This window comes from Vulpes lagopus, chromosome 21, assembly GCF_018345385.1.
Source record: "Vulpes lagopus strain Blue_001 chromosome 21, ASM1834538v1, whole genome shotgun sequence".
Taxonomy (NCBI): Eukaryota; Metazoa; Chordata; class Mammalia; order Carnivora; family Canidae; genus Vulpes; species Vulpes lagopus.
The window spans coordinates 30028386-30049208 of NC_054844.1; the positions used below are offsets into that span (position 1 = coordinate 30028386).

A 20823-nucleotide genomic window follows, 5' to 3' on the forward strand; every position below is an offset into this window, starting at 1 on the left:
ACTGCTCCTACTTCAAATTCAGGGCCATGAACCTGAAAGTAGACCCTTAATTCTGCTCTGCAATCCTAGTACATTTCCCTGGGCTGCTTACCCTCCACTCTCCTGTAGGATTTTCTCACCTCTTCTTCTCTCAGACTTTGAATACCTCCTTGCGTGCATTTGTACTCTGACTTGTTCATCTCTGGCTACTCTCTTCCTCGCTCACTCCATTGTAGCCCAGTGGCCAACTGGCTCTTTGAACATTTAAGTATTCTCTATTTTAGGATCTTTCCCTGGTTATTCTCTTTGCCTGAGACATTCTTGTTTCTAGATAGCTTTATGTTTAACTCTTTCCTTCCCTCAAGTCTTTGCTTAAATGTGACCACCCAAAGACTTACCCTATTTAATTTTTTACTCTACCACCCTATTTAAAATGAGAACCTACCCTTCCTAGCATCAGTGGTTCCTCTTAATTTATTCTCTTTAAAAATTTTTTTAATTCTTTTTTTTAATAGCACTGTCTGATTCTGCCATACATATTTCATCTATTTACTATGTATAGTTTATGGTCAGACTCTCTGAGTAGAATTTAATCATCGTAATGTAATGGATTTTGATTAATTTTGTATTTTTGATCACCGATGGATTTTAAGTCTTCAGAAAATGGCTGACATAGAGTAGCTACTCGGTAGATATTAATTGAATGAACTAATGACTAAAGGATTTTTTTCCTTCTTAGAAAGTCATTGGCATTTATAGCAAATGTGTTCCCTATATGTGAAATGTTACAATATACATAAAGAAAAGTACCAATCACAGCAAAATGTATTGCCTGAAACAGTGACAGTTTTATCTACTTTTAAGTTTCTTTCTATGCATCAGTATGTAACTGAGATGGCAGCTGAGAGCATCCTACCCATGCTCTCCTGGGCTACTGTGTGCTTTCTTTCCTTCTACACCCAGCATCACCCTAGCATGGAACTCAGCACCTGTACAAGTCCCCTTACACATCTGCTCACACAGATGTCAATGCGAATAATGAGGGCTTTACAGAAGGAAGAATGTTAAGGGGGTCATAGCAGAGTCTTAAAATCTGATTAGATATATCTGTTCTCTGATCCTCCTTCTAGGCTTTGTCGTCACTCAAGATTTCTTTTTGACACTTTCCCATATAGTTCTCAGCCTTCTTGGCTCCAATCTATTGGTTACCTTAGGTTAAGTTTAAATTCTTCTTTCCTTAATTTTGCAAAACAGTTTAGCTCTGCCTCTTTCTTCATGTTGAAACTGATATATCAAAATCCAAGGAAAAGATCAGCAAAAGATACTTTTATTAAAGAAAAAAAAGCCAATCACAGCAAAAATCATTGTCCTGAAGTCATCATAGCTTATCCACTTTTAAATCGATGCATCTACATATCTACATGTAACTGAGATGGTGGCTGAGACCTTCCCATCTCTCCCCTCCTGCACTGCTGTGTGTTCATGCTCTTCAGAAGGCAGCTGGTTCTATATACAAAATCTTTTGCTTATAAATTTAAAGTTTAAATAAAACTTTAAAGTTTATAAAAATAAAGCTTTAAATAAAGCTTTAAAGTTTATAAAAATAATTTTCAGATATCAACTATTCTTCTGAAGTGTGATTTTTTTTTTTTTTTGCAGTATGTGACATTATTTTGCCAAAGTCCTACTATTGGACATATATACTATTTACTTAATCTGTTTGTTATAAACAGGTGAGGTTTCTTATTTGCTTTATCTCAACTAATATCCGGCCTTATGTTATCTTGTTATAAAATATATTGTTTTTAATGGTTTCTTACTATTTTACTTCTTTTTTTGATCATTTGATATGTTGACTATTTTGTTTTCTTCTCTCAATTCAGAAGGCATATACTGTTTTTATTTTAGTAATATCTGTTTTTAGGTAACTATAATGTACTATTATTTTTCTTGAATATGTGTATCTAAGCATGTATTAACAGCCTCCATGTTTTATAATAAATTCAACTGGCCTTTCTTCTTCCATCTTTTCCTATTTTCATTTCCAGTTTTTGTTTGTACCATGACTTCTCTCTTCTTAAGTTCTTTGCTTTTTCTTCCTTTCTCATTTTGTTGAATCATTTCTCCAAATATTTTTTAAGCGTATGTTTTATGTGTATCATCTACTAACTGATTGCTTGAATGTCTAAAAATATCTTTTTTTTGTCCTTATATAGTTGAATGCAAATTTAGTCTTGTACAGATTATTTTATCACATTATTTTCTCTGCAAAACTCAGAGAATATTGTTCTACTTTCTGCTCTTACAAATAAGTTCAATGAAGCTTGGGATACATATGTTCTGTATCATATCCACAATTTGAGGGGGGAAGAATGTGCCACTGTTAAAATGAGGAAAAATTTTCAAAAGTATAGGTAAGTATGTAAAAGATAAAGCATATTTCTACCTGCTATGTGGCAAAAGTAAACACTGGAATATTTTTAGCCAGAAAGAAAATGAAAATAATACAGCTGATTCTGGTACTTCTATCTCACCATCTCTCCTGCTTGTGTCCTGCCTACATGCCTGTTTAAGCATACTTGCTGGTTTATGATGACACTGTACAATATTATCATGTATGATGACACTGTACAATATTATCATGTAAGGCACAAAAATTTTCCTAAATCTCAGCTGTGGTCAAGTGAAATATATTTCTTGATACCTGTGAGGACTTTAAAACCATGCAGAAGCCTGTACTAACATTTTTATAACAATTTCTGTGTACTCGGCTATTAAATCAAGAATGTGAAGCAAATATAAAGAAATTTCCATGGGGCACCTGGGTGGTTCAGTCAGTTAAGTGTCTTCCTTCAGCTCAGATCATAATCCTGGGATCCTGGAATCGAGCCCCATGTAGGCATCCAGCTCAGCAAGAAGTCTGTTTCTCCCTCTTCCTCTACCCCTCCCCGTGGGGATTCTGCTTCTCCCTCCAACCTTCCCCCTACTTGTGCTCTTGTCTCTCTGTCTCTCTTTCAAGTGAATAAATTTAAAATCTTAAAAAGAAAAGAAATTTCTTTCTTTTTTTTTTTTTTTTTAGAAAAGAAGTTTCTGTATGGTGCCAATATGATGAGAATATATTGAGATTCTAATAGAAGATTGAAAACAATGGAGAAAGAGTATCAACCAAATTATGTTTAAAGCAGGAAACTTCAAATCAAGACTTGAAATTTGAAAACATCTTGGTTCAGATTTTCCCCATCTTTTTATATGTAGGAGATAGAATTCCCTTGAATGTGTCATTTGTTTTAACAATAAAAATTTCCCCGGGGCACCTGGGTGGCACAATTGATTGAGAATCAAGCTCTTGGTTTTGGCTTGGGTCATGATCTGAAGGTCGTGAGATCAAGCCCCTACTGGGCTCCTTGCTCCACATGAAGTCTCCTTGAGATGCTCTCTCCCCTACTCTCTGACCCTCCTGTTCATGGTATTTCTTTGTCAAATAGATAGATAAATCTTTTAAAGATTACCCATGAGAAAGAGCTATTTATCACTCAAAATATTCTAATTTAACCACGCAATGACGATAACAATGAACAACATTGATAAATTTCAGAAAATATTTTAAAAAATTAAATACATTTGAAATTAATGCAGTAAAGGACTAACTGCCAATTTCATGGTAAAACTATTGCTGAGAATTACAATATATAGTTAATAATTAAATTACTTAATCACAACAACTAGAATGCACAACTAGCTATTATATTTACTTAGACAACTATGTCTATATTTTAAAAAGCTAATCTATTTCATTGTTGGTAGTCCATAAAAGGAGAATTGTTCCAATGTTTTAGTTCTTAAGATAATATTCCTACAAAATTGTGCAAATTTAAAATAGAATCATAAGGAATAGAATGCTGTATGACATTGGTAGCTAGATTCTTTTGGGCTTATTTAGTTGTTTCTGGTATAAATATTGATGTGCAAATAAATGACAGCTGTCAGTTCATGCAAGATAGCTGGATTGAATACCAAAATTTGTTTAAAGAGAGATTCTTAAATTGTATTGTTGTTAAAGAGACAGATGGAAAAACTGAAAGGAGTTATTATAATGAATGTTAAATATATCAAAGTTAATTTAAATAAGATCAGTGCTAATATTTATGGTATCCACATAAATTTGAATTTTAGGGTGATGTACAAAATCCACCTTTTGGATTGAACAATGAGGCTTTGTAAGGAATAAGAGATTTCCAAAATGCTCCGAATTAAAAAAAATTTTGCATGACACTATGCATCTGAAATTGGGCATTTTGTTTCCCAAAATTTGCGTGAAGAAGGCAATGGTATAGCATGTAAGAAATGATACTGCTTGTTGAAAACACGTTGAATTGTGTATCGTCATAGGTTATATGAAACAATGTTTCAAAAATGTAACTTGGCTAATAATTGGAGTGATTTGTGCAATCTGGCTTCTAGATTCACATGTTATCTTTTCTTTGAAACTTTTGCATTGTATGTAAAAGCTTGAGGCTTTTGCTCTTAGGGTGCTAAAGTAAGAGTATAGCTATTCCTCATTTTCTGTTTAAAAGTAGGAGCATTTGAGAGAAACTAAACTATGGAAGAGGGTAGAGAAGAGTTATGCAAAAGCAAATATCCCCAAATCAAACAAAAAAGCAAACATCAAAACTGATATTTCAAAGTTAACAAACCAAACATTTCTAGATTAAACATTTTGTGAGACTAGTTATAAACCATGTTTTATAATATAAGGGCACCCCCCCAATCTCTATCCCATTGCCAGTTTTATATGGCAGGTCTTCAGCCAGCACTGTTACTATCCCTACTCTTTTATTTCTCTATAGTCTGTACAACCACTGAGACGGGTGGTAAATAAAATGAAACAAATTTATTCAAAAGGGAGTATGGCTATCAGGGAAATGGGGACAATGGGGAAATGAACATGGATGTAATTGTTGATCCTGGTAGAAGAGAGATGGAAAGAGATCAGTGCCCATTCATTCTTGCTTTTATTATTTAAGGTTATAATATTAAACTTTTATCTCTGTTTAACAGATTCAACTAAGCACATTTTATCTACCAATCCAGTTTTCTGAACTGGGGATGTGATTCACAGGGCTTAACAGGATAGGTGTTAATTAATTAACTTTTAGATGAACCTTGTTGCACAGAATTGTGTTAACCATAATGCTTGGTTTGTAGACAAATTATCTTCATTGGTCCATGCAAAGCCCTCTTTTATTTTGTTTGTAGGTATGATATACACATGTATTATTAATATAAAGAGTATCCATGAACTCACAACTTAATCAAGAATTAGACGACTTCTAATTATTTATATCTATACATTTTTTTCATCCTATTCTGGTCCTCTAGTTCCCACTTCCAAACAAACACTATCCTGGATTTTTTGTCATTCTCTCTCCCCCACAGCCCCTTTTTTTTGTAGCAACAGTTTGATCAAGATATGACTCATATGCCAAAAAATGCATCCCCTTAAAGTATATAAATTTTTGTAGTATATTCACATACTGGTAATCATCACTAAAATCATTTTAGAACATTTTCATCATCTTCAAAACTAATCCCATGCCCTTTGCATTTATCCTCGTGCTCCTCATCCACTGCAGCCCCAGGCATCCACCATTCTACACTCTGTTTCTATATTTTTGCCTGTTGCAGACATTTCACTTAAATGGAATCATCATGTTGATGATGTCTTTTGTGGCTGGCTTCTTTCACTTAGCATAATGTTCCTAAGTTCACCATGTTGTGCATGTTTCATCATTATTTATTGCCAAATAATATTCCACTGTGTGGATATACATTGTATTTTTCTATTCACCAGTTGTTGGGTATTTGGATTGTTTCCTCTTTTTTTGCTATTATGAGTAATGGTGCTATGAATAGCCACGTACAAGTGTTTTTGCAGACATATGTTTTTATTTCTCTTGGGGCTATATTTAGGAAGTAAAATTGCTGGGTCCTATGGTAACTTTATGTGTACAATTTTGAGAAACTGCCAGATAATTTTCTAAACTCACTGCTCCATCTTACAAATTTCTATTAGCCATCACTGAAGGTTGCATTTAATTTTTTACAATTTTGTCAATTCTTGTTATTATCTTTTAAATTATAAACATCTTAGTGGGTGTGAAGTGGTATCTCATTATGGTTTTGATTTCCATTTCCCTGATAACGATGATATTGAACATCCTTTTTAGTGCTCTTTGGTCATACGTATGTCTTTGTGGAGAAATATCTTTTTGAATCTCTTGCCCATTTTTTAAAAAGATTTTATTTATTTATACATGATACAGACGGAGAGGCAGAGACACAAGCAGAGAGAGAAGCAGGTTCCATGCAGGGAGCCTAATGTGGGACTCAATCCCCAGACCACAGGGTCACTCCCTGGGCCAAAGGCAGGCACTTAACCGCTGAGCCACCAAGGCATCCCTCTTGCCCATTTTTAAGTTGGGTTCTTTGTCTTTTAATATGGAATTATAAGAATTCTTTATATATCCAGACACAAGTCTTTTATAAGATATATAAGCTGCATATATTTTCTCCTCTTCAGTAGTCTTTTTATTTTCTTGATAGTATCCTTAGAAGCATAAAAAGTTTTTGATTTTGATGAAATTCAATTTATTTCTTTGATTGCTAAGAAACCTGTTGCTAAATCCAAGGTCATGGAAATTTACACCTGTTTTCTCCTAAGAATTTCATTGATTTTGTTCTTACCTGTAGATATTTGATCCACTTTGAGTTAGTTTGTGTATATGGTGTGAGGTAGTAGTCTTACTTCACTCATTTGGATGTGGCTATCCAATTGCCCTAGCACTATTAGTTGAAAATATGGTTGTTTCCTCATTGAATTATTTTGTCATACTTGTCAAAAATTGATTGATCATAGACATGAGGGTTTATTTCTAGAATCTAAATTTCATGCCATTGATCTATAGTATATTCTTATTCAATTATCACAGTTTTTATTCTGTTGCTCTTAAGTTAGTTTGTAAGTAGTTTTTGTTTGCAATGATACAATATTCTTTAGAGATTAAAAAATTATATAAAGTCGTATGTGCCAATTCTTCAGAGTTTTAGTGTTTTCAGTGTTTTGTTACTAAAATTTATCCATGTCATAGGTAGCAATAGTTATTTCACTGCTCTGTAATATTTTTTTCTTGACTATACCATACTTACTTTATCCAGCACCCTTTCTATAGGCATGTGGGTCATTTCCTGCTTTTATGAAAATTCTTGCTATCTACTACTTGCTACCTGTTTACTACATCCACATGAGTGAAGGTTTTTCTGGGTGTATACTCAGGGGTAGAATTGCTCCATCCTGGGTATGTGGGTGTTTAATGATATATCCAAATAGTTTTCTTACTATTATTCTCCTATCAAAATTGCATTAGGGATTCAATTAGTTACCACCTTTTCAGAGTTGGTATTGGTAGACTTTGTGAGTTTTTCAATTAATGCTATATCATTATCTCATTAAAGGGCTGATTTGTATTTCCTTGACTAATAAGGTGGAGCATCTCTTTATATATATATTTCCCATATGCATTTTCTCCTCCTCCTTCTCTTCCTCCTTAAAATACCTTTCATGATTTTCATCTTTTTAATTTCAAATTAGGTTAATCTCTTATTGATTTGTAAGATTTTTTAATATCATTTATCTGTTAATAATATGTGCTGTAGGGATCCCTGGGTGGCACAGTGGTTTAGCACCTGCCTTTGGCCCAGGGCACGATCCTGGAGACCTGGGATCGAATCCCACATCAGGCTCCCTGCATGGAGCCTGCTTCTCCCTCTGCCTGTGTCTCTCTCTCTCTCTCTCTCTCTCTCTCTGTGACTATCATAAATAAATAAAATTAAAAAAAAAATAATATGTGCTGTAAACATCCCCAATTTGAGCTTGCCCTTTCACTTCTTAAAGGGGTTTTTGATAATGACAAATTGTTTAAGTGTTTTTTTAAATTGAGGTATAATTGATATACATTTTATTAGTTTCAGATGTATAACATAATGACTTGATCATTGTGAAATGATCACCACAATTAATCTAGTTAACGTCTTTCACCCCACATTATTACAGCATTTTTTGTTCTTCTTATAAGAACTTTTTAGATCTATTCTCTTAAGAACTTTTAAATATTCAATACAGTATTATTAACTATAGTTGCCATGATGTGCATTACATCCCCATGACTTATTTCTTTTGTAACAATTTCCCCACTGCCCCAGCACCTCTGGCAGCCACCAATCTGTTCTTTGTATCTATGAGCTTAGTGGCTTTTTTTTTTTTTAATATTCCGCACATAATGACATCATATAATGGTATTTGTCTTTCTCTGTTTGACTTATTTCACTTCGTATAATGCCCTCAAGGTCCGTCCATATTGTTGTAAATGGCAACATTTTATTCTTTTTAATGACTAATATTCCTTTGCATATATATTTCCCATTTTCTTTATCCATTCATCTGTCTATGAACACTTGAGTTGTTTCCATATCTTGGCTATTGTAAATAATGCTGACACAAACAGGGGGAGGGGCTTTGCAGATATCTTTGCAACTTAGTGTTTTCATTTTCTTTGCATACATTACTAGAAGTGGAAATGTTACATCATATGGTAGTTCTGTTTTTTAAAAACTTATTTATTTGAGAGAGAGAGAGATAGAGTGCTAGTGCAGGAATAAGGAGGAGCAGAGGGAGAGAATCTCAAGCAGACTCCCCCCTGAGCAGGGAGCCTGATGCAGGGCTCCATCCTATGACCAAAAGATCACAACCTGAGCTGAAACCAAGAGTCAGATGCTCAATTGACTGAGCCACTGATAGTTCTATTTTTAATATTTGAGGAACCTCTGTACCATTTTGCATAGTAGCTGTTGCAATTTACATTCCCACCAATGATGCTGGAGAATTTCATTTTCTCCACATCTTTGCCAACACTTGTTATTTCTTATCTTTTTGATAATAGCCATTCTCACAGGATGAGGTGATATCTCACTGTGGTTTTAATTTGTGCTTCCCTGATGATTAGTGATGTTGAGCATCTTTTCATGTGCCTCTTGGTTATTTTGATGTCCTCTTTGGAAAATGCCTGTTCAGTTCCTCTGCCCAATTTTTAATTGGATTGTTTGTTTTATTGTTATTGAGTCAAATGAGTTCTTTATATATTTTGGATATTAACCCCTTATCAGATTTATGACTTGTAAATATTTTCTCCTATTCAGCAGGTTGCTTTTCATTTTGTTGATGATTTTCTTGGCTGTGCAGAAGTTTTCAGTTAGTGTACACTCATTTGTGTATTTTTATTTTTGTTGCCTCTGCTTCTGGTATCAAATTATTAAATGTAATACAATTTATTGGTCTTTTAAAAAACATCAAGCAAATTTTTTACCTTAAGAAGCCATTTTCTGCCTCCAAAAATTTTATACTACAATAGAATTTTGAAAGTTTTTGACATTTAATGCCATTTGGAGTAGAATTTAGTATGTGGACTACATTTTTCCCCATGAATAACTATTCTCACAAGTGCAATTATTAAATAGTTCCATTTTCCCCATAATCTAGTATGTCCTCTTTGTCACATATATAATTTCCATATCTTCTTGACATGTTTTTATTCCATTTGTTTTGCCAATTTGCCTAACCTTGTACTAGTGTCTCAGTGTGTCAATATAGCTTCAAAATAAACCATGATATTTTTAGGTAAAGTCTCACCTCTTCCTCCTTCTACTTCAGCAATATGGCTGTTTAGAGACCTTTACTTTTCTAACTACATTTACAGATCAGTTTTTTAAAAAGTTCTATTAAAATAAAACTTAAAAACCTCATTTGGGTTCTCATTAGAGTAGCTTTGAAACTGAGTTGCTTATCAATTTGGAGGAAATTTAAATCTTTCCAATTTTAAGACTTTCTATAATTGCCTTGGGCTATTTCTAAGAAACTAGGTCTTAGCCAAGTGTGCCTACCCTAAGGTCATGAAGATATCCTGCTTGGTCTTTTGGAAGGTTTACAGGCTTAAGATTTACAACTAAGCTTTATATGTCTGAAATTAGCTTTTATGTATGACACAAAGTAGGTTTTCAAATTATTATTTTTAAAATGAATTTCCAGTTGTTCCAATACCATTCTTTTCCCCCTTAAGATTCACTTAGGGTTTCTGTGTAAGGATATGGGATGTACAGAGATACATTTTCTAGACGTGGACCTAACAGCACTGGGCAGTAGGGAGTGACTTCTATGAAAATCTGGAGGTTTTTAAGACAATTTTTTGTTTTATAGCAGATTTATAAAAGTCAGACAAGAGGTTTCATGGCTTGAACTAGAATAGTGGCAATGGAATAATAGTTTAAAAATGAGATATTATTAGCAGGATTTTATAGGACTTGAGCCTATGTACCATGCTCTTCTCTTCCCTTCTTGGTCATTTTCTATAAGGTAGGGTAAATTTGGTATCTACTCTCTTCTTTTTAGCACTCTGATATGCACATACACCCAGCTTATGGCTCTTAAAAATATTTTTCATGGGATAAATCCATAGACATCAGGCATTAATGATAGGTATTGGTATTGGTGACAAAAACCAGTACCTACTATTTCTATAGTGGTTTACACAGTATAAAAATGACATATACATTAACTAATTGGTAGACCAGGCAGATATAATTGGTCTCAATTTATAGTTGTAAAGTAAAGTCATTGAAGTTTATACATATTTTATCTTGGTGATTTACCTACAGAGGCAAAACAAAAACAAAAACAAAAACAAAACAAAACAAAACAAAAAAACCAGTAAGTTCTCCTTTGTTTCAAAGTATGTTTAGTGTTGTGTTCTACTGAAAAAGGATCAGCTAATAAATTGTGAATGTAGTTTGAGGGCCAAAGACCTAGATTTGAGGTCCAGGCCACAATCTACTACTACATGACCTTGAGCTTTCATTTACCCTCTTTCAATCACAAACACCATCTCTGTGACATGGGAGTGATAAAATCCACATGCTTTGTGGTAAGAGAGACCAAGAAACAGCATGTGTGAAAAAAGAAAAAAGCATACATGAAAAAAATTTTAAATGCATAAATATTAGTTTTTATATTTCATGACATGGGGAGCATAAAAGCCCAGACTTTGGAATGGTTTAACAATTTGTTCAAAGCTTGTGCTGTACTGTTAAATATTATGTATATCCACTTAATTGATCTGAACCTCAATTTCTCCATTTAAAACTGGTCATGATCATACTTCACAGGGATTATGTATAGATTAGGGGTAAGGTATATAATGAGCAGATTCTTGGTGCATGGTACATGAGCTGTATGTTTTAGGCAATATGCCCAATTTATTTTATTTTATTATTATTTTTAAAGATTTTTATTTATTTATTCATGAGAGACACAGCAAGAGAGAGAGGCAGAGACATAGGCTGAGGGAGAAGCAGGCTCCATGCATGGAGCCCCGATGTGGGACTCGATCCCAGATCCTGGGATCATGCTCTGGGCCAAAAGGCAGATGCTCAACCTCTGAGCCACCCAGATGATGGCAATATGCCCAATTTAAAACAAAAAAAATTCCCCTTTAATTCTTGACCCAGCTTTCAGTTACAGCTTCTGATTGAGGTCACTCTGTATCTTTTAATACTGCTCTCTGTTGTTGTTCACTAATTTAAGTTCATTAGACTTGTGTGTTCCTGGAGACACCATGTACGTAGACTACAATGGGATCGGTGCCCTTAGGAATTGTGCAATTTGGTGACCTGTTTGTGTTTTGTGTTCTCAGTATGATTCTTATGTGTTAGTTCCTTTATGTTTTGGTTTGATTTCCCATCATTGACTTAAAATAGAATTTTCAGTCTTTTGTCCAGAAATACCCCCCAAAATTCTCATGAAAATGCATACAAACTAAAAATTAAATTCACTACATGCACTCACAGTGGGAATTGATTCTGTTCATATAATTTATACTCCTATTTGGAACTTTGGATGATTTTTTTCTGTTTGGAGGAAAAATTGGGTAAAAAACCAGAAACTGTCAAATAGGATATTTGTGGTTACAATTCAAATTTTTTATTTATTCTCTGTAGACATTAATGGATATATATTCCTATTGTATTATTTTATAAGCGTAGATAGAATCAAAACTTTTCAAATCTCACACACAAAGGAACTTAAAATAGTTTACCCACGAATTGGATACTTTCAAATTCTTTCAGATACATTGGTGATGACAGCCCAAATTGTCAAGATAACAACTCATGCTTTTCCAGAGATGGTAACTTTTGATTATACTTTGCTTTTTTTCTCACATATATTTTTCAATATATACTTGTCATATATATTGTATAAGTTGCCTTTATGATTATAACCTAATTATTATGCCTTCTGGTTAGGAGAATAGAGATATGTTTAAGGTGATCGTATGAAGAATCTGCATTAAAAAAAATGGGATAACAATCTCTAACAACCAATAAGGAAGAAATTTTAATAGAAGAATGGGAAAAGTCTTAATGAAATCCAAATTTCCAATCAATACATATGAAAAGTGATCAATACCACTAGAATAAAAAGAAATAAAAATTAAAACATTGAGGAGATATTTTTGGCATGTTCAAATTGGCAAAGATTCGAATAATGACACTACCAATTACTGACTGGGGTACTTAGAAACTAACCTATATTGTTAGTGGAAGTGTAAATTTTAAATCAGTGTGGATAGAAATATAAACATTTTTTGAGCAGATATTTGGAAATACTAACAAAAAAATTCTTTAAATGTAGCCATTTAATTGCTTTTTTTCAGAAACAACTTGGACTTCATTTAGGCACTGCATACTTTTTGGATGTAGAAACTTAGCAAGACCAGACAGGTCAGATCACTAACTCTTCTTTATCCTGCATTCTATCCAGAGGTATAGATTGATTTACTTGCTTCTTCTTATAAGCTGTTTTATTTATTATTTTAAAAAAATATTTAAATTCAATTAACATATAGTGTATTAATTTCAAAGTAGAGTTCAGTGATTCATTAGTCTTATATAATACCCAGTGCTCATTATATCATGTGCCTTCCTTAACATCCATCACCCAGTTTCCCCATCTGCTCCCATTCCAGTGACCATCTGTTTCCTATGATTAAGAGTCTTTTACATTTGTCTCTGTCTCTGATTTTGTCTTGCTTTATTTTTTCCTCTAGTCCCATCTGATCCTGTGTTTTATTTCTTAAATTCCATATATGAGAGAGGTCATATGATAATTGTCTTATTTCACTTAGCATGATATCTTCTAGTTCCATCCATGTCATTGCAAATGGCAAGATTTCATTTTTTGATGGCTGAATAGTATTCCATTAAATATATATACCACACTTCTTCTTTATTCATCTGTTTACGGACATCTAGGCTCTTTCCATAGTTTGCCTATTGTGGACATTGCTGCTATACAGTGACTCTAGTATAGTACATCTGGTTTTTGTTTTTGTTTTTGTTTTTTGCACATCTGGTTTATCAATGATCACGATTTCCTTTGAGTTCAGTGCTGTGTTGACTGCCTAAGACTAGTTGTGACACAGATGTTCCTTATGAAAATCTCTTTGAAAAGCTGAGGAAAAGCAGAAGCAAATGAACAAAATAACTGGTATACTCCAGCTACTGGATCACTTTCTATTTATAGGGATTTTTTGAGGATGACCCAAATGTAGCTAATATGTGTAGATAGTGGGGCACCTGGGTGGCTCAGTGGTTGAGTGTCTGCCTTTGGCTCAGATTGTGATCCTGGAGTCCTGGGATTGAGTCCTGCATCAGGGTCCCTGCAGGGAGCCTGCGTCTCCTTCTGCCTATATCTCTGCCTCTTGCTTTGTCTCTCATAAATAAATTTAAAAAATATATATGTAGGTGGTATTTACCTTTTTAACACTAATGATTATTTCATTACTCCCCAATGGACATAATTCGGGACCTTGAATTAGTAGTTCTGTGGGATGCCTGGCTGGCTTGGTGGTTGAGTGTCTGCCTTTAGCTCAGGGCGTGATCCTGGAGTCCTGGGATCAAGTCCCACATTGGGCTCCCCAGGGGGATCCTGCTTCTCCTTCTGCCTGTGTCTCTGCCTCTCTCTCTCTCTAATGAATAAATTTTAAAAATCTTTAAAAAATTAGTAGTTTTGTGAAAAAATGGTGTGTATTGTGAGATTTTTAAGATACATTCAGTTGCTCAAATTAGTGAATTATTGATAAATGAATCACACTGCTCTCTAACGATAGATGACTACTAAAGAAAAATTTAGCAATGCAAAGGTCTCAAATCTTAAAAAGGTATTTTCTTTAAAGACAAAAATAATTTATAATCACTTTATTTATTTTTCAAAATACATATGAAACAGTAAAATTATATTTCAAGTGCTTTTCCATTTTCTTTTACAAAAGTAATCATAAACTGTACACTTCATAACAGCTTTGAGGTTTCATTGTTACATAATTCATCTGAACCTGACAAGTATGTCCACACATTCTAAAGTAGACATTGTAAAAATACTGAAATGTGTAACATCTTTTAAAGTGGTTGCAAAATATTTGTTCTAGGTAATACAATTATATGCAGTCAAGTTTCACAAATGGCTGGTTACCATGTACAAAAACCCGAAACACGAATTTCAAAAGATTTTAAAATTTCTGTTCTATAATGCGGAAGTCAAAGATATTGATTTGAACAATGGCTACGTATTACATCACAAACCAGTTAAAAAGTCACCTTATGAACAATGACAAAAGGATACCAAAAGGATCACATATGATGGATCTAAATTATTCAATATCACATGTGAAATTAAAATTTTTTGTTTTCTGGCAGTTTAGCAAAATTGGCAAATGTCTTGAACTATTTATTCATTAGTGGAATCATCACATTTACAATGTGAGGCAGCTCTTTTCTATTTTGAACTCTTGATTCTTCATTCTGAAAGAAGGTCTCACTTTATTGTGTTCCATAACTTACCCATATTTTGCAGATGAACCCCAACATTTCTCTCAACTGGAAGGGCCAACAGAAAGTCAATGCAAATAACATGACTTGGGTTGGACTTTTGTTTATTAAAAAACTATAAATGCAAATGTTTTGCATAGTGAATTATTTCACTTATTTCTTGTATAGTGATAGAATTTACGCAGCTATTCATACTAGGGATTACTGTCTTTTAAATGGAAAGCTTAAAGGGTATTTTTAAGGATAAAAATAAAACCCACAAAATGATCTATATAGATAAAATAGAGGAACTCATGCAATTTTTATAGAGATTGATTCTATTGCTAGCTGGTCTGTAGCCTTAAGGATTATAGTGCTTTTGTTGTTGTTGTTGTTTTTGGTTTATAAGCTTTATTCTACAGCAAAATCATTGCCAAACATAATTCACTATATTGATGTTCAAATTGGGAAAATTTAAAAAAAACACACACCAATTTTGAGATAGATGACAAAACCAAAAATCCAATGCATTAACCTTCCAACATTGAGACATACTTCTCTTAACAATTTTTCATTAATTTCTATAATATGCCTTGTTATGCATTACATTGTTTTCAAGGGAACACAAATATTAAATTGAATAATTGAAATCCACCACCCTGTACAGTAAATAGGGATTCTGTTCACAGTATATGTAAATCGCAACAAAATTTCTGAAGAAAATGACCTATTTTTATCCTTTTATAAGATCAGGCATAGTTGCTCTTTGGAAGGGGTTCTTATGACCCAGGTGAGCTCTGAAGAGATTATTGTCAGTTGGAGATAAAAACATTTCCATAAAAATACTATCTGTGTCTCTAGATCTATCAATAGCAAGTCATTTCCAGTGTTTCATTATAGATAAAAATAGAATTAGTCTAATCAATTCCTCCTTGTAGGAGTGTATTTAAATCATTTCAAGCATTAAGAAGCCTATCTTTTCTCTTAAACACCTACTTATTTTTTCAATCACCATTTCTAGTATTCAAAATGTTTGCATTCAATAAATCCTTAAACCTCACCTCAGCCCTTCATTTAGCTCTTTCTTTTTAAAGTTTCTATAGCATGATATTGTCATGCCATCCAAATCCAACCCTGGTTACCCACCTTCCTGATGAATAGGGTGAAAATGAAAACACCTTTTTACTTTGATGAGAAAACATTTGAACTGAATATTAATTTACTGCCACTGTTCAAATACACATCTTTTTGGTTAACTGTTAATGGTGGATGACAAGTATTATCAATGCATCTTTTATTAAATTACCACTCTAACATAAAATTGAGTAAATATAGGAAAAGTCTTTTAATGAAATAGAAAATTCTTACCTTAAAGAGCATCACTGAGTAAATACTTTGGAAACAGAATTTAGTGTAATCAGTAGTTTCCCATGTAAAATATAAACTCACTATTTTCTTTTAAAGAATGAGTCTTAGTAGGTTCAGATGAATCATATCCTGAGCCATGTCACTGAGGAACTATTAAGATGCTGTGTCATGAGTTTTTTTAAACAGCATTAGAGGATTTACCTTCCACTAAAAGTTAAAGATACAAAGGAGATTTCTATTTCGCTTTCAAAATCTTTATTTCCATGTATTTTAACAACTGTGTTTAACTACCATCCAGTTATGTAGATTTTCACTTTAAACTATTTTACTTTCCATGCTTTTGCATCATCTTTTACTGGCAGCAATACATTCTTAGCCTAAAAACTATAGAAGTTTAGATGGATTAAAGTACATCAGAACCACCAGAGTTGCTTCAAGAACAAGTTGTGAAGAAAAGAGATCTCCACGTTTTGTTTAAATGTAGTAGAGGTTGAATGACTTTCTTAAATCCTTATTAACTCAAATTTTTTTTGTTTTTTTTTTTGTCTTATCAGGTAATTAAATCACAACTAAAGTGGCAAGAAATAATCAGATGGAATTCCATTCCATGAAAATATATTTACTTAGATAACATCAAGTACTCTTTTTAAAAGGGTAAAGAAATGACTATGTGTTCAAAGTTAAGATTTTTTTGTGTCCCTTTATTTGTAAAGGCTCCTTTGATAATTAATTCCAAAATAAGTTACATTTTGTTTTATGGAAAGCAAAAGTTGAGAAGGGAGTGAAAGTTTGGATTTTCCATTTTTAAAACAATCGATTATTAAGTTAAAGTCTTACAAGATTGATCTTCATTGAGTCTGCAAAATTTTAAAATAACATTATAGGAGAATAAACACAGGTGGAAATGCCAATTAAATATCACAACCAAATAGGTTCAAATATATTTGCTTTTATCTAAAACCTGAGTCAGTATTGATCAGTTGTGATCTCCCTGCAGTAACTAGAACACACACACACACTCTCCAAAACTGCACAAGAAAGTGGATGCTTGGCTCTGCATTCCCATCTCCAGTTCCCTGGCATAGTCGTAATGATATTTTTTTACTGAACTGTGAATGTATCAATATCATGAGTTTTTACGTGTAAAACAAAGTACTAGAAACAGGGCTCGCCTAACAAAGAAAATTAAAACTGTCAAGAAACAAATTAAGAAACCACTATAAAAAGAAAAGCATCATCCAGTCAGATTTTTCTGAGAAGACTGCACATTCCTCAAACATTAGCTTACTTTTCATATCCAATTTCCTCATTCCCCTAATTGCTTAGTGAATCAGGTAAAATACACGAATAAATAAATAAAATTTAAAAAAACAAAAAGAACATCAATATTGTTATATAATGAACCAAGACTTGCTCCCTTTCTCTAGATTTATGTTTGACAAGTCCCTGAATAATCCCTGAAATTAGGTGTTCATTATATACCTAAACTTCAACTTCAGAATGTGTCAGTGCTGTCATGAAAAATGTGGTATCCCACGCTAATTAGTGGAAGATTTCTGTAATATCAAATCTCATTTTAAATACTGAAATTAAAAACATTTCATCCTCAATCACATGCAGAAGGAGGATAAGATAGGTTTGTATGGATGTGTGGCTATGTAGAGAGTGAGAGTGTGTTGTATTGAAAGTGTTAAGATTGTATCTTAATAACATGAAGTATCCTTTAAAATGATCAGACTTTAGGGATAGAAGGGCACACCTCCCTCGTGCATTCCATGAGAGATAGGTTGTGGTTATTTCTCTTCTTAATCTCTCTTACTGGATTAACAAATACTGGCATGATGAATTTATCCTAATCCCTATAAAACAGTTTTTTAAAAATTACCTTAAAAACATATTCGTATTTTAATCCATAGTCTCCACAGTAAAGTCTCCTGTTTGGCTGGTTGTTTGTGTTTTTTTTCATCATAAGCATTGGCTTTTTCTCCATAGGAGGCAAAGAAAAGCAAGAGCTTCTAAGAATGCATAAAAAGTCCTTAAAATATGTTTTCAGATGAAAATAATTATCCTCAGAAATATAGTTGTGAATTAATTGTAAGCTGCAGCTATATCTTCTAATAAAACATCTGTCTGCAAAAATGTCATTTTATTAAGAGTATAACTTGTCTTCCCATTTGACAATTTTTATTTCCTAGTAAAATAAAGAATCCCAGAATGGAAGTGTCATCTTCAGTCATTCTGTTTATGGCAAATGGTTCTTTTGGGCTTCATAAGGTAGAATGGTATTTTCAAACAATTCTTTCTGTTATTTTCTATCAGCTAATGCTAGCTAGAAATAGTTGTTTTTATTAGGAGGAGACAGATATTCTTGAAAAATTTTAGGGAATTGTGTTTGCCTTTAAAATGTTAGTGTGTAAAATATTTACATCTTAATTTACAGTAATGCCATCACGTGAGAGATGCCACAAACAAAATTTCATAGCTTAAACTTGTTTTAATATTTAGAAATAAGAGATTTTACTAAAATCAAAATTTTATACCTTGATAAAATTTTCTCATTCTAATGAATATGTTTTTATATTCTAAGTTTTCTTGTTCTTTTCTTGGTTCTTTTAACCTCCTATCCTGTGATAATCTTGAAATATGCACTATTCATAGTATATATCTTAAAATAAGATTGGGGTCATTCAATATGGATACCTTACAATAGGGCCCAGAAATGAGACAATAAAAAGTTGACCTGATTTAAAAGAAAGTTCTGTCATGTAAAAACATTTGCATAGTTTTTATAACTCCTGGCCAGATCCTTGATCCTTATGAAGGATCCTTTCGTGAAAGGACTGTGGGTCTGGGCCTTTAGAATTATTTTTATTTTTATTAAATGTGGAAATTGTTATTTATGATATATATGTATATATATATATAATTTTCTGAAAATTTTACATAATTTTTCCCTTCTTAGGAAAATACCCAATTCTAGTACTTAATTTCTCATTGGGTTTAAAAGTCACCATTACTGTGTATAATCGAATTGACAATGAGCACAGACATTTATTGTACCTTTGGTGTCTGTTAGTATGTTCTATCAGAAATATAGGATCTACATGATAGCTTCATGTCACAAAATATACATGTCACAGTACTTGAGAACCTTACAAACACTTAAAAAATTAACACCTGTTTCTATTCACTTGGGAATACTAATGCTACATTTGAGATAATGAGTATTAGAATTTTTATAATACCAGTTAAACAGTTCAACAGATGTTTGAACTAATGTAACAATAAGACAGTATATAGAATGGTAGCCCAAATGGTTTGACCTCCATTTTCTAGCTACTAAATATTACTTCTTAAACTTAATTCAAAATTGTTCTTTAGATTATAGCATTGTCTGTATGTTTTAAAGAATGAACTTGAGAGACAAAGCTTTGAGTTTAGCAGAGCCAAACCTCACTAAGGAAGTAATTTGCTGAGAATGAAGAAAATGTTGAGATAAGTAACATTAATTTGATTGTGCAAGGTTTTAATGCTGTGTAAGTTAAGTTCAAAATTTCCATTAAAGTTTATATGGAACCATCTGCCCAACTAGAGATTAACATTGTTGTAACAAAATCAAAACCATACATACGTGACATGTGCTACTTTATACAATAGCAGAATAAACTATATTTAATTTTAGATAAGTACAGATTCTTTTAAAAGAATGTATTTCTTATGCAAAGAATTGCAACTTATGAAAACACTCTTTGTGCTAATAGGCATATGACATGAAGAATAAAATGCCTTATGCGAGTAAGGACTCTTTGTATTCAAGTAAAATATATCAAGATGTCCAAAGTTAATGAACCAACCAAAAAAAGAGTAAATGAAATAAACGCCAAGTTTGTTCATTATCAAGATATATTTTAAATGAGGAAATCAAACCTCCCACTCTTTTTCTGATTTGATGAGCACAGGGTCCTGGGTCCTTATTATAATGGTCTTTATTTTGGAGGCATTATGGTGTGGAAGGTGGTTTGGGAGATGGACAGGATCCTTGACTATCAAAACTGGTTGCTCGGCCAGGCAACTGAAAGACAATAATTTCATAATGCATGATCTAGTGCAAAAGATAATAAAGTGGGTAGTTGCTGCTACCTCTTACTAGTGGATATTCACCCATGATATGCAAGTCTCCAAAGAGAAGACATACATAACTTCCCCTGCCCTGTAGAACTCACCTTCTTGGGCAGCATGATTGGGCAAAGACATCTTATGGAGATGTAGGCAGAGCACGGTACCAAATGGCATGCACACAACTACTCATGACTGCAGGCTCATTTCACATTCTATGATAGGCTTTTAGCTCTTACTGTAAAATAATTAATGGTTTGTGATAGTGGGATGTGATTGCTAGTTACGAGCAAGAAGGCTCAAGGCCCAAGAGACCACACTGTACTTGCTCTAAGGCAGAGGCCAATTTTTGTGGGGGCAACTAATGAGATGAGAGGGAATGACTTTGCA

At 33.1% G+C, this 20823-nt stretch overlaps 1 protein-coding gene across 2 annotated transcripts in view; it reads right to left on the reverse strand.

The window, feature by feature from the left end:
- SYT10 (synaptotagmin 10) overlaps window positions 1–20823 on the reverse strand; it is a 95452-nt gene that overhangs the window by 13571 nt on the left and 61058 nt on the right. The window contains exon 7 of one of the 2 annotated variants that reach the window (XM_041735411.1): window positions 14396–20389. The exons of the other annotated variant lie outside the window; for it this stretch is intronic. Within the exon in view, the coding sequence (XP_041591345.1) occupies window positions 20318–20389 (72 nt within the window). The 3' untranslated portion in view covers window positions 14396–20317. Of the gene's footprint in view, window positions 1–14395; window positions 20390–20823 lie in introns of those variants that run through there. 2 annotated transcript variants of the gene reach the window in all.